Raw genomic sequence first — 13,343 nt, 5'->3', positions numbered from 1 at the left:
AGATGTGTTTTTACAGAATTGTGTACACATACTATATGAAAAGAATTATATGAATGTATATATGAGTATTAAGTGTCAATAAAACTTTTCGAAAGAAAAAAATCTGTTCTTATCAGTTTGATGTCTGGTACGTCCCCTACCCGGGGACCATATATTAAATTGATTTTTGGAGCAGGGAGATGGAATAGGGGCTTGCTCCGTCCACTCCACGCATCGACCTGGTATTGCAGTACCTCCAGGACCGGTGCACCCCCCCCCCCCAATAATGTAAAAAAGCAAACAAAAAGCTGATAAAGACCGGAACTCTGCGTCACTTCCGGGTTTCGGAAGAACCCAACGCTGTTGTGTGTGTCGCAGATTATTTTAACCAAATAAACCTTCATTTCTCTCAGTGTGGAAATTCTTTATAACACAAATGCGCAGTGCGTGTAGGGGGCGTGGTCTCAATAGCCATGCAGGAAGCATCTGTTTTTTTTAGTCGAGATGATGCTAAAATGTACTTTCCCCGACTATATTTAGGTTCCCTATGTGGAGCAAACCTTCAATTTGGAAAATTCCCAGTTTATTCCCCGTTAATCCATTAAATTCCCATTAATTCCATTCCTCCCGTCGCTGATCAAACTTTAATCTCTGGCTCCACCGAATGGCAAGAAATGCCATACAGGTGTTAATGACGCGCATGCAGTCCGTCCTCCGGAACACCAGGGGGCGCTAATGTCTCATTTAAATGACGTGACGTAACGTTTATTCATTGACAAAAACAAAGTGCGTCGAGCTGTTTCAGTCCGAAGACTCGTTACCCACCAGGTAAAAGGAATTACAGCTGGAAGAGTTAATTTTCTGATTCCTAATTCATGTGATCAACAATGATTGTCAATCCCGAGATGTGTCGAAAAGTTGCAAAAGAACTTTAACCGTCACTTTGGAATAGTCCTCAGAAAGAAGTTCATGGAGGAAATGTGACGTAACAAAGACATGAAAGGGTTTAATAATTATAATAAAGACAAACACAACGTGCTATTATTGGATTATCAGCGTTTCCCTTTTTGTGTTTTGGCCTCTGCGTGGGATTTCATGTCCTTCCTCGTATAACTTTAAGAAAATATCAATCACCCAAAAAGAAAAACACACTCAATAATTTCATTTCATAAAATGAGTTTAGCTATGTTTTTAAAAATGTAAAACCGTGTTCATAAAGGTTGTCCTAAAGCATTGTTTAATTTTTTTATTTTTATTTTTTATTTTTCTAAAACTAGTGCAGAGATGAACTTGCAGCTTCCACCTCATGAAGGAGACGAGTTCTCAGTGGTGGACATGCACGCAGGAGGACACCCTTTACGGATAGTCCTCAGTGGCTACCCAGCAGTCGAGGGGGACGGCGTGCTGTCCAAACGCCGTTACGCCCGGGACCACCTGGACCACCTCAGGAAGACGCTGCTGTTCGAGCCCCGGGCACACTACGGTGAAGAGCGAGCTGCCCGAGGCCGACAGGGGGCGCTGTTCATGCACAACGAGGGCTACAGCACCACGTGTGGACACGCCGTCAGCGCCCTGGGACGCTTTGCCGTGGACTACGGACTGGTGGAGCGTCCCCCCGGTCTCCAGAGACCCAAGTGAACATCCACTGCCCCTGCGGGCTGGTGAAGGCGTTTGTCGAGTACTCTGACGGTAAAACGGGGGCGGTGAGGTTTCACAGCGTGCCAGCCTTCGTCTTCGCTACGGGTAGGATGCGTGAAACTGATCCCTAGAGGGGTCCGCGTGTCCTACGGGACTCATGAAGGGACCTGTCCTTCTAGATGTGACGGTGGCGGTGGAGGGATTCGGCCATGTGACGGTGGACATCAGCTACGGAGGAGCCTTCTACGCCTTCGTCGGCGCCCAGAGGTTCGGCCTCGACGTGTCCAAGTCCAGGACGCGAGATCTGGTGGACGCGGCCACGGCCGTGACCGACGCCGTCAAGTCTCAGGTGGAGCAATAGACTACAGTACCCATGATTCAGAGCGAGTGGGAGAGCCCAAAGAGGAACATTTCTGCTCCTCGTGAGAGAAAAACAAATGCGTACGAGAAACGGGTTGATCCTACATTCAGTCTCCCTAAGACCCGTTTGACCTCCAGGTGAAGTTCCGCCACCCCACCAGTGAGGATCTGGCCTTCTGTTATGGGACCATCCTCACCGATGGCAGAGATGATTTCTCCTCCGATGCCACCGCCAATGTCTGCGTGTTTGCAGACGCTCGGGTACCTCGGGTGGGGAGCCGCCTCATACCGGACACACACGGAGCGATTCGATATCGAGAGGTTTTAAGCCGATATAAACCTGGTCGCAGGTGGACCGGAGCCCCACGGGTTCTGGTGTGACGGCGCGAGTGGCTCTTCAGTATCACAAAGGGCTCGTCCAGCTGGACCAGGCCAGGACCTTTCAGAGTGGAACCACTGGATCCCGGTTCACAGGGCGAGCCGTCAAGGTACCAGAGCTGGAGCCGGTTATGTGATCGCCCAGAATGGATTAAAGTTTGAGGCGCATCTGGATTCTGATGCTCAATCAAGATCACTTTGTTTTTTTTATCTGACTTTTTGCCCAATATATCATGAATAAAAATACCCAGGCGTGTACAACTCAAGCCATCACAGAAAATGTCTGTTTTTATTGATGTAGGAAATGCATCTTGAACACTAAACGTTTCCCTTCTGACCAGCATGAAGTATGAACATCTCTTTGAGAATGAATCCCTCAGTTTGCCTGCTCAGGTGGAATCGGTTCAGAATGACATTAATGACTGGACGCCCTCTAAATACCTTTATGACGTTGATGGCTGTTGCAACAAAGAACCGCCTGCTTGGTTGATGCCTTCGTTTCTGTTCAGGAGACAACGTGTGGCGGCTACGAGGCCGTCGTGGTGGAAGTTGCTGGCAGAGCCTTTTATACCGGAGCTTCACGCTTCGTCCAGGAGACGGATGACGAGCTGAAACTCGGCTTTCTGCTCAACTAAACCGGCGTTGCACGTTGTGTTTGCACACGAGCGCTCCAACAGGGGGTGTGGATCCATAATTGTGTCAGGAAAATACAGTATTCAAATATTCCATTGGCTTTGGTTGTTTTGTTTTTCAAAATAATATTTTTTATTTTGAATTAAAAGCTCTAGTGTATAGAATTTCCTGGTAATTGACAGTTACAGGCAATTAAACAACCTCCACCTCACCCTCATCTAAGGGGGCCACCGAAACGCCTGATAATCCCTGAGTAGATAATCTAAATGAAATAAATAAATCATATCAATTGCATTGACCGACCACTAGATGGAGCTACACCCTACTCACAGCAAGAAGGTGCTGGCTTTGTTTGGGGGGGGGGGCTCTCTAGATTCCTCCAACAACATGCAACTTGGGTGAACTGGTCACACCAAATTCTCTGCAGGTGTGTGAGCGTGTCGTTTCTTTCGTGTGGCTCCGATGAGCTGGCGCCTTGTCCGGGGTGTACCCCCAACCCTCTTCTGTTCAAATGGGAGAACATAAAAAAGAATAGAATCCAAAGTGCAAGATGTTGCAAACGACACAGGAAGCCGCATCACTGTTCTTCCTCTTTATTATTAACAGTTCAGTATAATGGAAGGAAATATTTAAATTATATAAAGTCCAATAACGGAGGTCGACACTGGATGGATCCACGCTGGATCCACATCCTTCAAAACGGCCCTAAAAATACACCTTTCAGGGGGACAGAAACGGAGATAGTCATCACGACTCTCTCCGGATCAACCCCCCCCCCCCCCCCCCCCTTTTTTTGTCCACCTACGTTGCACATATTAATTGCTTTAGTAATTTATTGTAATTTATGTAATCTATTGTCATTCATTGTCATTTTGCATCAGTGGTGTAATTTATTTTAGATTTATTGTTAGTTTGCATCGGCGATTTAAAATCATTTTATTTTTATTTTCCTAATGTTACGTTGCATCAATTGAGTTATTGAATATTGGTTTTATTTTTATTTGTATTGTTAAATTTGTATTGTTAATTGTGGATGATTTATGTACGAAGGACTTTCAACGGAAACAAGACCGCAAGGGCTTTTTAGAAATGCTCCTCTTAGACAGGATGTTTGACTTTATTTGTACTGTAATACATGCTACTGTGTGACTGTACTTGTACTGTAATACATGCTACTGTGTGACTGTACTTGCACTGTAATACATGCTACTGTGTGACTGTACTTGTACTGTAATACGTGCTACTGTGTGACTGTACTTGCACTGTAATACATGCGACTGTGTGACTGTACTTGTACTGTAATACGTGCTACTGTGTGACTGTACTTGTACTGTAATACGTGCTACTGTGTGACTGTACTTGTACTGTAATACATGCTACTGTGTGACTGTACTTGTACTGTAATACGTGCTACTGTGTGACTGTATTTGTACTGTAATACATGCTACTGTGTGACTGTACTTGCACTGTAATACATGCTACTGTGTGACTGTACTTGTACTCTAACATTGTATCTAATAATTATATTCATTCATTCATTCACACTGCTCATGGAGCAAACCTAAATCAAGTTGGACAGTGGGCGGTGACGATGACCCCCAACCCCTTTAGATGTTGCGTTTTGTGACGGGTCGCTCTCTAGCATCTGTAGTCTGGTTGTTGATACGCTTTCGGTTGCGTTTCGTCTCGGATAAGTCCTCGTCAAAGACCTCCCCCGACCGCAGCGCCGACACCAAGTCGCCCAATTCAATCGTGTCGGAGGCGACCACCAGCAGCTGTTTATTTTAGATTAGCATAAAAATAGGAAATAGCCTTTAGCGCTGGCCGAAGGTAACAAAATCTGAAGAGCTGCTTCTTGGCTGCACTCACATCTCCAGACTGACGGATTTGATGTTGAAATAATACACGAGAGCGGTATCAATCTGTAATTCTGATCATCTGCCAGAAAGAAACGGATATGCTTATCAAAAATATTCATAGTATTAAAGAACATTCTAAGTAAAAGAGACCAGTTCAATTTACTAGCTAAACTTTTCACTTGAAAGATTAAAGTCATGTTGAAAAATAAAATGTTGCTTTAACTCTGCATTCAGTTCTCAATGGATGAATCTAAAAGGGAAAGTCAGATTATGCTCCACGATCTTAAAGTATCGGTGCATTCTGACGGCTGTCGTGCCTGAGCTTCCGTTTTGGCCCTGCGCTCCTCCTCCTCTTTGCGTTTGCGCACGTTCTCGTTCTCCTGCTGAGCCTCAGAGAACGACTGCAGGAACTGGTCGAAGACGCCGAAGAACTCATCCGGCTGCATCTTACCGGGATCCTCACCGAAGTGCTTCACCGCCCTCAGGAACTGTGGGACCAAAGAGAAGGGGCAAGCGGGGGGGGGGGGGGGGGGGCATGGAATTAGGTTTACAGCAGGACGCAGTAGAAGCACGTTTTACTGAGTCTCTGACCGTTTTACAGGAGACTCGTTAGATCTCGGCTCTTTGAAAGGAGAGCAGGGAACCAGCTGTGAGACATCGAAGGCTCACAGCTGGTTCCCTGCTCTCCTCCTGTATAATATTCATCTTATTTCTTTTCCTCTTATTGACAAACCAAATAGAGTGACCTGTAAAACAGCCACTCTTATTGACAACATTATAACTAATCGGCTCGGTGGTGCAGCGGTAAGCGCTGTTGCCTCACAGCGAGATGGTAGCAGGTTCGTCTCCGCCTTGTGGCCATTCTGTGAGGAGTCTGCGTGTTCTCCCCGTGTCTGCGTGGGTTCTTGGTGACACTAAATTGTCCGTAGGTGTGAGTGTGTGTGTGGCTGGTTGTCTGTCTCTGTGTTGCCCTGCGATGAACTGGCGGCTTGTCCAGGGTGTCCCCCGCCTCTCGCCCATTGACTGCTGAGATTGGCTCCAGCTTGGCCTGTGACCCGATAACGGAATAGGCGGTTGGAAAAAAATGATGACATTTGATTATCAAGTTAACTCAGGAATATTATACTCTGGCATTTCTGACCATTTTCCTGTTTTCCATGTCACTTCAAGTAATAGTTTTAAACATAAGGTTGCAAATGTTGGAGTAAGTTTCCGCAAATTCAATGAAGATAACATCAAATGCTTTAGAGGTAAGGTCGAGAACGTAAATTGGGAAGAAGTTTATCATCAGCAGGACGCCAACAAAGCCGATCAATCTTTTATCCATCTGTTCAATACCGTATTTAATGAGTGTTTTCCACTTGTGAACATCAAAATCAATAAACGACACGGTTTTAATAAACCCTGGTTCACTACTGGTTTCTTAAAATCCTCATTTAAGAAAAACAGATTATATCAAAAGTTAATCTCCAATCCGACTCCACAGAACTCTAATACATATAAAAAATATAGAAACAAGTTTACTTATTTACTTCGTATGGCAAAGAAGAAATACTATTCAGATAAATTCAAAGAATCTACTAATAACATAAAAAATACATGGAATATTATAAATAAATATAAATTTATATTCATAAATTCTTTCTGTTATCATCTGATATCCACTCATATTCAGTAAGAGGTCAGAAACATTTTCATTTACCGCTTTGTCGTACATCGAGTCATAAATTCTTTATCAAATTCCGTGGTCCCCAACTTTGGAACTCTTTAGACAAGTCGTTAAAACTATTATCTACGTACACAATGTTTAAGTCTAATTTGGTGAAGTATATTCTGTCCAGGCATGTATAGTATTTTAAAATTAATTTGTAGTTTGTATGATCTTTGTTCTTGTTGTTTTTTTGTTTGTTTTGATTTTGGGTTTTATTTTTAAAATTGTTTTTATTTTACTTTATTTTATTTTCTATATTTTCTTTCTTTCTTTTGCTCAGTTTGTTTGCTGGGTTTTTTCCGTGTATCTTTTCCTTTTTAGCTTTTATTTAACTTCCTTTTTTTTTGTTTTATATATATATTGATTGATTTTGTTTAGTTAATTTGAACTTGAGGGGAGGATTTTTATATAAGCCCTTTCGGCTTCTTTTCCTCTCCTGCACTATTATTTGCCTTTTTAATGTTTTGTTTATGTTTATTATTGTGCATATGAATAAAATTAAAAAATTAAATGAAAGGTTTCCTTTAAAAACTCAAAGCTGGTTCGGGCTCGAACCCACAAACTCAACATCTCAGGTCAGACGCTGATCCTGCTGAACCACCAGAGGCCCAAGAGTCGGTCAGAACTCGAGATTTACAGATGCAATGAGAGAATTCATTCTCAATTTACTTACCGGGTTAAATAAAGGTTCAATGTTTTCTTTTTTTTTTTTTTAATGAGAGCTGGAAGATGAAACATAAAAAAAAACAGAGCCCGGTGTTTACGAGGTCGCAGAAAGACGCGACTCGAAGCGTTGACATCGTCGATGCCAGCCTGGTTGGAAGCAGGTAAGGGGAGGAGCCACTGCGAGGATCCGTAAACAACGCAAATGTAAACATTAAATTAAAACACACAAGTACTGCAGGTTCGAGCGCCGGTACGTTTTTACACTTTTGTGACGTCGGTCGAAAAACCCGACATAAGATCTAATATATTTATTGAAAAACGGCCTTTATGTGTTGCATCTGGACCAGTTAGAAAATAAGTGTTGAGTTTTTTGCCATAATAAAGCGCCTTTGGTTAGAATCTGTGATTTTGACCCGACCATGAAAAGTCAAAGTGAATCAGAGTTGATTTGTATTTTTGCCTGATTTTTTAATCCATAAATGGTTTTAATGTTAACATTTAATGTGTTTTTTTCTGGACTCATTCTGGTTCAGATCCAGAAGACATTTATTATGATAGTTCATATCGGACTCCTTTGAGACTGATTTTTGGTGAGTGAATTTAATGCATATTATACAGTATATATATATTTAAATCTTCCATTATAAGTAAATGGAAAAATCCAGATTATTATAAATTTTTTATTTAATAATTGCATTTTTTAAAAATCTGGATCGCTCTCGAAATGTAATGGAATCCAAGTTAGACCAAGACCCATTTTCAGATTTTTTATCAAGATTCATCCAACAGTTTTTCTGTAATCCTGCTAACAATGACGTAAAATAACTAAAAACAACCTCCTTGCTGGACGTATCAAATGAATGCTGTGGCTCCAAGCTTTGACCAGACCTCTATTGATGATAAACAACTTGGTGTTGGAATTAGAGCTGGGGGGGGGGGGGGGCATCGAATAGACTCGCTATATCGCGGGTTGTTCCACGTGAGATGTATGAAAGACACATCGAGACCAGCGAGGACAAATTATTAACGTAAATGTTTTACCGCATCGGTCCCTTCGAAATGCGGCCCTCTGCTGTTGATTTTAAAGTATTACAAACTTCATCATTGATTGATTGATAGTCTTGACATCGATTTCTGATTATTTATTTTAAATCTTTGTCTGGTGGACAATTTAATCATATTAAACTATAAAATATGTCATGTGTAAACTGTTTTCGTTCTTTTTTTAAAGTTATTGTAAATACTTCTATCAGAGTGATAAACTATAGTTAATTATCTTATTCCAAACTTTTAAATGCCAAATTCAACCAATCAGCACCTCGCACATCATTTGGAGCGTTGGATCAAAGCCCATCGTCCTGACAACGGCGAGTATAGCGATCGAAGCCACAGTGAAGTCTGCGCGTCTTTCTCATCACGAGTAGCTTCGTTGCGGCTTTTTTTTAACAATTCAACCTCGAGACAACTTTAATAAGAAGATGGCGGCCACGGCAAGTCACACCGAACGTAAGCAACTCTCCTTTTGCCCAGCAGGGGGCGGAGAAGGGTCGAGCTGGATATTTGTTTGCTGAAGCTGTTGGGATCGATACCAACACTTCCGGTCTTTGCATTAAATGAACTCAAATTTATTTGATGCAAAGACTGGAAGTCTTGTTAAGAAGATAAATATGTGTTTATGCTAATATCTGCTGTTTGCAATGCATCAATGTCAAATAAGGATTTAAATGGTGACGACTTTGGGGACAACAGTTGGACTGTTGGACAAATGAAATCCTGGACACGTCCTCGCTGAAAGTAAAACCTTCATGTCAATTCAGGATGTTATCTCCTCTGCCACAGTTTAAAAAATATATGCTCTTAATCATCATTTTCTTTTGGGTGGGGGCTCAACCTTTATTTAGAGTTATTGAAAATACTTCTGACAGAGTGATGAACTAGTTAATAAGAGCGTAACGGAAGCTACGACGCAGGCAGGAAGAAACCCAGACGTGACGACGTTATTATTAAATACAATGTTTATATTATCACAGGAAGGGACGTAACGTCAGGCAGCTTATAAGGAACTTTAATATTATTTGTTTTTTGTTCCTTTCATTCAAATCAGTGGCGTTTGGGGGGGGGGCAGCTTCGTTTAATCCATTGAGTTTCAGTAATAATTGATCATTAATGCAGAATAAAAGCAGGAAGATTCAGTATTTTTCCTTTTGCCCAGTAGGGGGCGCCCTTATATCATCGTCAAAATTATACCCGGAACTCAATCCGGGAATTAGACGAGCCCGTTGTCAGCGCTCAGGACGCTGATTGGCTGAGCGTTGGTTAAACAGCGACTATGCCCCGCCCCCTGCGGACGGAGAGAGAGGAGAAGCAGAAAATGTTCCATCGTCTCACGGAAGAGTTTCAGTCTTTGCTGCTGCGATGATTATTTTATCTTGATAATCTAAATGATCTGTGAAAGTCTGCTTTGTGAAATAATGACACAGATTCCAGAATCATCTGTGTTTCATGCTGGGGGGGGGTTACAACAACTTGGTTGTGTTTCCCGCCCTCGCTGAGTAAATTCTCTCCATCTTCTCTCATCACCCGAAGCGACTGAGATCCAGGAAGGTCAGCTCCTCCGAAGCGTCTCCTCCTGCTACCTGGTGCAGGAGTTCATCGGGGAAGGGACTTTTGGGAAGGTCAACATCTGTGCCAACCTGAGAACGCAGGAGAAAGTGGCCGTGAAGTTCCTGAACAAGAAGAAAGGGAAACTCCACCTGGAGAAGGAGGTGCAGTTCTTCAGTGTGTGTGTGTGTGTGTGTGTGCGTGTGTGTGTGTGTGTGTGTGTGTGTGTGTGTGTGTGTGCGCTCCTCCAGAACATGAACCAAGTCTCCCGTCTTTACCCCCCAGTTCCACATGTTGGAGCTCCTGAGGGCCTTGAACCCAGACCGGTCAAACATCTCCAAGGTCATCGAGCAGTTTGAGCACGGGGGCAACGTTTGTCAAGTGTTCGAGCTGCTCGACATTAATCTGCTGGACCTGATGGAACGTCGGGACTGGCAGCCGCTGTCCCTGGATGAGCTCCGGTCAATCGGGCGTCAGGTGTGTGCTGCAACATGACATCAATCACCCTGGGGGCGATGGTGGCGCAGTGGTTGAAAGGGGCAGACAGGATAGGGAGGGTGGACATAGGGCTGAAAGAGAGGAAGGATTATTTTAGGGTGTTAGGAGTCAACTTAGGGATAGCGGATAGAGAAGGGAGAGACATGCAGTACGAAGGGATCGTCAACAGCATCAGGAAGTGGTTGAGGTTTTGGAAGAGGAGAGGGTTGAAGCTGAGGGGGAAAGTGGTTGTGCTGAACGGGTTGGTGATGAGTCAGCTTGTGTGTGCGATGGCTGTGTTGGATGTGCCGGAGAGGGTGATGCGAGATGTGGATGAGCTGGTTAAGGATTTTCTGTGGGGAGGGAAGGGAGTCAGGATAGCTAGGGAGGTACTGGAAAACGATTATGTGGACGGGGGATTGAAGCTGATTAATTTACGGGATAAGGTGAAGGCACTCAGAGTTAAAACGGTGATTAGATATTTGGATAAGGGTAGGGACCATGGGTGGAAGGTTTTTTTGAGGGAGGCGATAAATAAATGTGGGGGGTGCGGGGAGAGCGGCGTGTTCATGGCACTGAAGAAGGCAAGAATGAACGGAGTGAGCGAGTTTTATGAGGAAGTACTGGCGGCATGGGGAGAGTTTGTGAAGCATGTGAAGTATGAGTGTGCGAACGTGAAGCAGGTGTGGGAGCAACCACTGTTCTTTAACCCACAAATAACACACGAGGGGAACACAATGTACAACAGGGTCATGTGGGAGGCGGGGTTTAGGAAGATCAGGGATATAGTCTATGAACATGTACCGGGGTTCATGAGGGCACAGGTGATGGTGGATGAGGTGAGGGAAAGGGAGGAAGAGATTTGGCGGGGCACGGCGGAAGGAGTGATGGAGAGAATGAAGAGTGGAATGCCGTGCGAATGGGTGAGAATGATTGAGGAGGAGGAGAGCGTGTGAAGAAGGAGAGATCGAGATGTATGCGGGTGAGGGTGAACGGAGGGTGAGGTTGGAGAATGTCAAGACGAGAATGGTGTATAAATGCTTGAGGGCGAATGAGGTGAGGAGACCGGCTGCAGAGAGAGTGTGGGTGAGAGTAGTGAACGAAGTGAGGGTGGAAACAATATGGAAGAACCTGAGGGTGAAATGGAACAGCCATGAATGTGAGGATTCTGATTTTCTTTTACGTCACAATAGGGTGTTCAATAATTTAATAATTAGTAGGTTTGATGCGAATGTGAAGAAAGAATGTGATGTGTGTAGCGTGAGGGTAGAAACGTGTGTGCGTGAGTTTGTTGAATGTAGAGAGCTTCAGGATGAGGGAGATGATTGACAGATGCTGGAGAGGACGGTTTGTGGTGGAGATGGAGTGGAAGGCGTTGTGGCTGTTTGGAGTGACCGGGAAGAAGAAGGGGGAGAACATCAATCTGTTAAACCTGGTCCTGAGCCATGCGAGGTATGCGGTAAAATTCAGGAGGAATCTGGCCCACTATGACAATAATGTAACGGACGTCTGGAGGTTATTCAGGAACACGGTGAGGAGGACAATAACGACACTACACAAAAACATTGATCACAAAGACTTTCTGCAGGGGTTTATTGAGGGGAGCACTTTGGTTCAAATGCACGGTGAAGCACTGAAATTTAATTTTGACTGAGTTACTGATGTTCGGTTTTATTGATTTGTTTTGATTTGGTGGGAGGCCGAGTGTCTGTCCACCATTATGTTTCCTGAGTTTATGTGTTTATGATTTGGTGAGAGGCCTCGTGCCTACTCACCCTTATGTTTTGCTGTGTTTATGGTTTTATGATTTCGGTGCCGGTTTGGAGTACGCATGAGTACGCATGTATGGACTGCTGCCACCCGTTTTTATCACTGTATATATTGTAAAATTGTAAATAATATGAAATTTTTGATAATAAAAGATAAAAAAAAAGAGAGGGTCGCCCTATGATCGAGAAGTTGGCGGTTCGATCCCCGGCTCAGGCACATGTGTACACTGTCGTTGTGTCCTTAGGCAAGACACTTCACCCACATTGCCCGGGCGCATGCGCACGCTGCGACCAGCAGCAGAGTTAACTGCTGTAAACCAAATCTACCTTCGGGTACAAATAAAGTCACCTTACCTTACCTGTTGCTAAGCAGCAGCAGGACACGTGAAACGGTCCCGTCTCTGTCCCTGCAGCTGTGTGTGGCGTTGGACTCCCTGAAGACGCTTGGCGTCGTCCACACAGACATCAAGCCGGACAACATCATGCTGGTGGACCGTCTGGAGCAGCCGCTGAGGGTCAAGCTGATTGACTTTGGACAAGCCGTGGAAGTGTCTGAAATCCGGCCGGGGATGATGCTGCAGCCGTGTGGATACAGGTGACCTTTGGTGGGGGGGGGGGGGTTGGTCCTCGCACGCAGCCAAGAGTTTTCTCACCTTTGACCTTCGTCCTCCCACCTCAGAGCTCCAGAAGTGTCCCTCGGCCTGCCCTTCGACGAAGCCATTGACGTGTGGAGCGTGGGATGCGTCCTGGCGTCCCTCTACCTCGTAGAGAACGTCTTTTCCATCGACGGCAACGTGCAGATGGTAAAGCGGACCGCAGCGCACGGCCGAGCCGAGCCGGTCTCCACGCCGGAGACTGACGGGACTCTGTTTGTCGTTTGCAGATGAAGGACATTGTGTCTCTGCTGGGCCAGCCAGAGGACAAGCTGCTCTTCTCCGGGGTGTACACCAAAGCGTATTTTAAAAGGGCGCCCCTTTCCGCCAGGCCGAGGTGGAGACTCAAGGTACGGCGAGCCGCGTTCCAGTGCGTCTGAATGCATCCATTGTGCTCGACATCCTTTGACGCGATCCTCACGTCTTGTCCCCGCAGACCTCACAGGACAGCTCCGCTGACGTCCCCGTGCGAGGCGGGACACCTGGCGACTGGCGCGGCCCGTCTCTGGACAGCCTGCTGGATGTGAGCGCTCTTTGTTGCAGAACCGGTACCTGCTGATGATCCGTCTCTGAGAGGATCAACTGACCTGAATCCGTTTCCCCATCCAGGTCTATCCGA

The 13,343-nt window shown here is 44.9% G+C and overlaps 1 protein-coding gene and 1 pseudogene across 1 annotated transcript; both read left to right on the top strand.

Annotated features, from left to right (window-relative positions):
* The first annotated feature begins 80 nt into the window (after positions 1 to 80).
* Positions 81 to 255, top strand: LOC137915686 (U2 spliceosomal RNA; annotated as a pseudogene).
* A 1,008-nt stretch (positions 256 to 1,263) lies between these two features.
* LOC137915676 (trans-L-3-hydroxyproline dehydratase-like) lies at positions 1,264 to 2,990 on the top strand. Its single transcript, XM_068758822.1, is given in 6 exon segments — positions 1,264 to 1,590; positions 1,593 to 1,722; positions 1,797 to 1,966; positions 2,116 to 2,238; positions 2,328 to 2,465; positions 2,865 to 2,990. Coding segments are annotated over 6 exon segments (1,014 nt in total).
* The last annotated feature ends 10,353 nt before the right edge of the window (positions 2,991 to 13,343 follow it).

Source organism: Brachionichthys hirsutus, unplaced genomic scaffold (assembly GCF_040956055.1).
Source record: "Brachionichthys hirsutus isolate HB-005 unplaced genomic scaffold, CSIRO-AGI_Bhir_v1 contig_408, whole genome shotgun sequence".
Lineage (NCBI taxonomy): Eukaryota > Metazoa > Chordata > Actinopteri > Lophiiformes > Brachionichthyidae > Brachionichthys > Brachionichthys hirsutus.
This window is presented reverse-complemented; position numbering and strand designations above follow the sequence as displayed.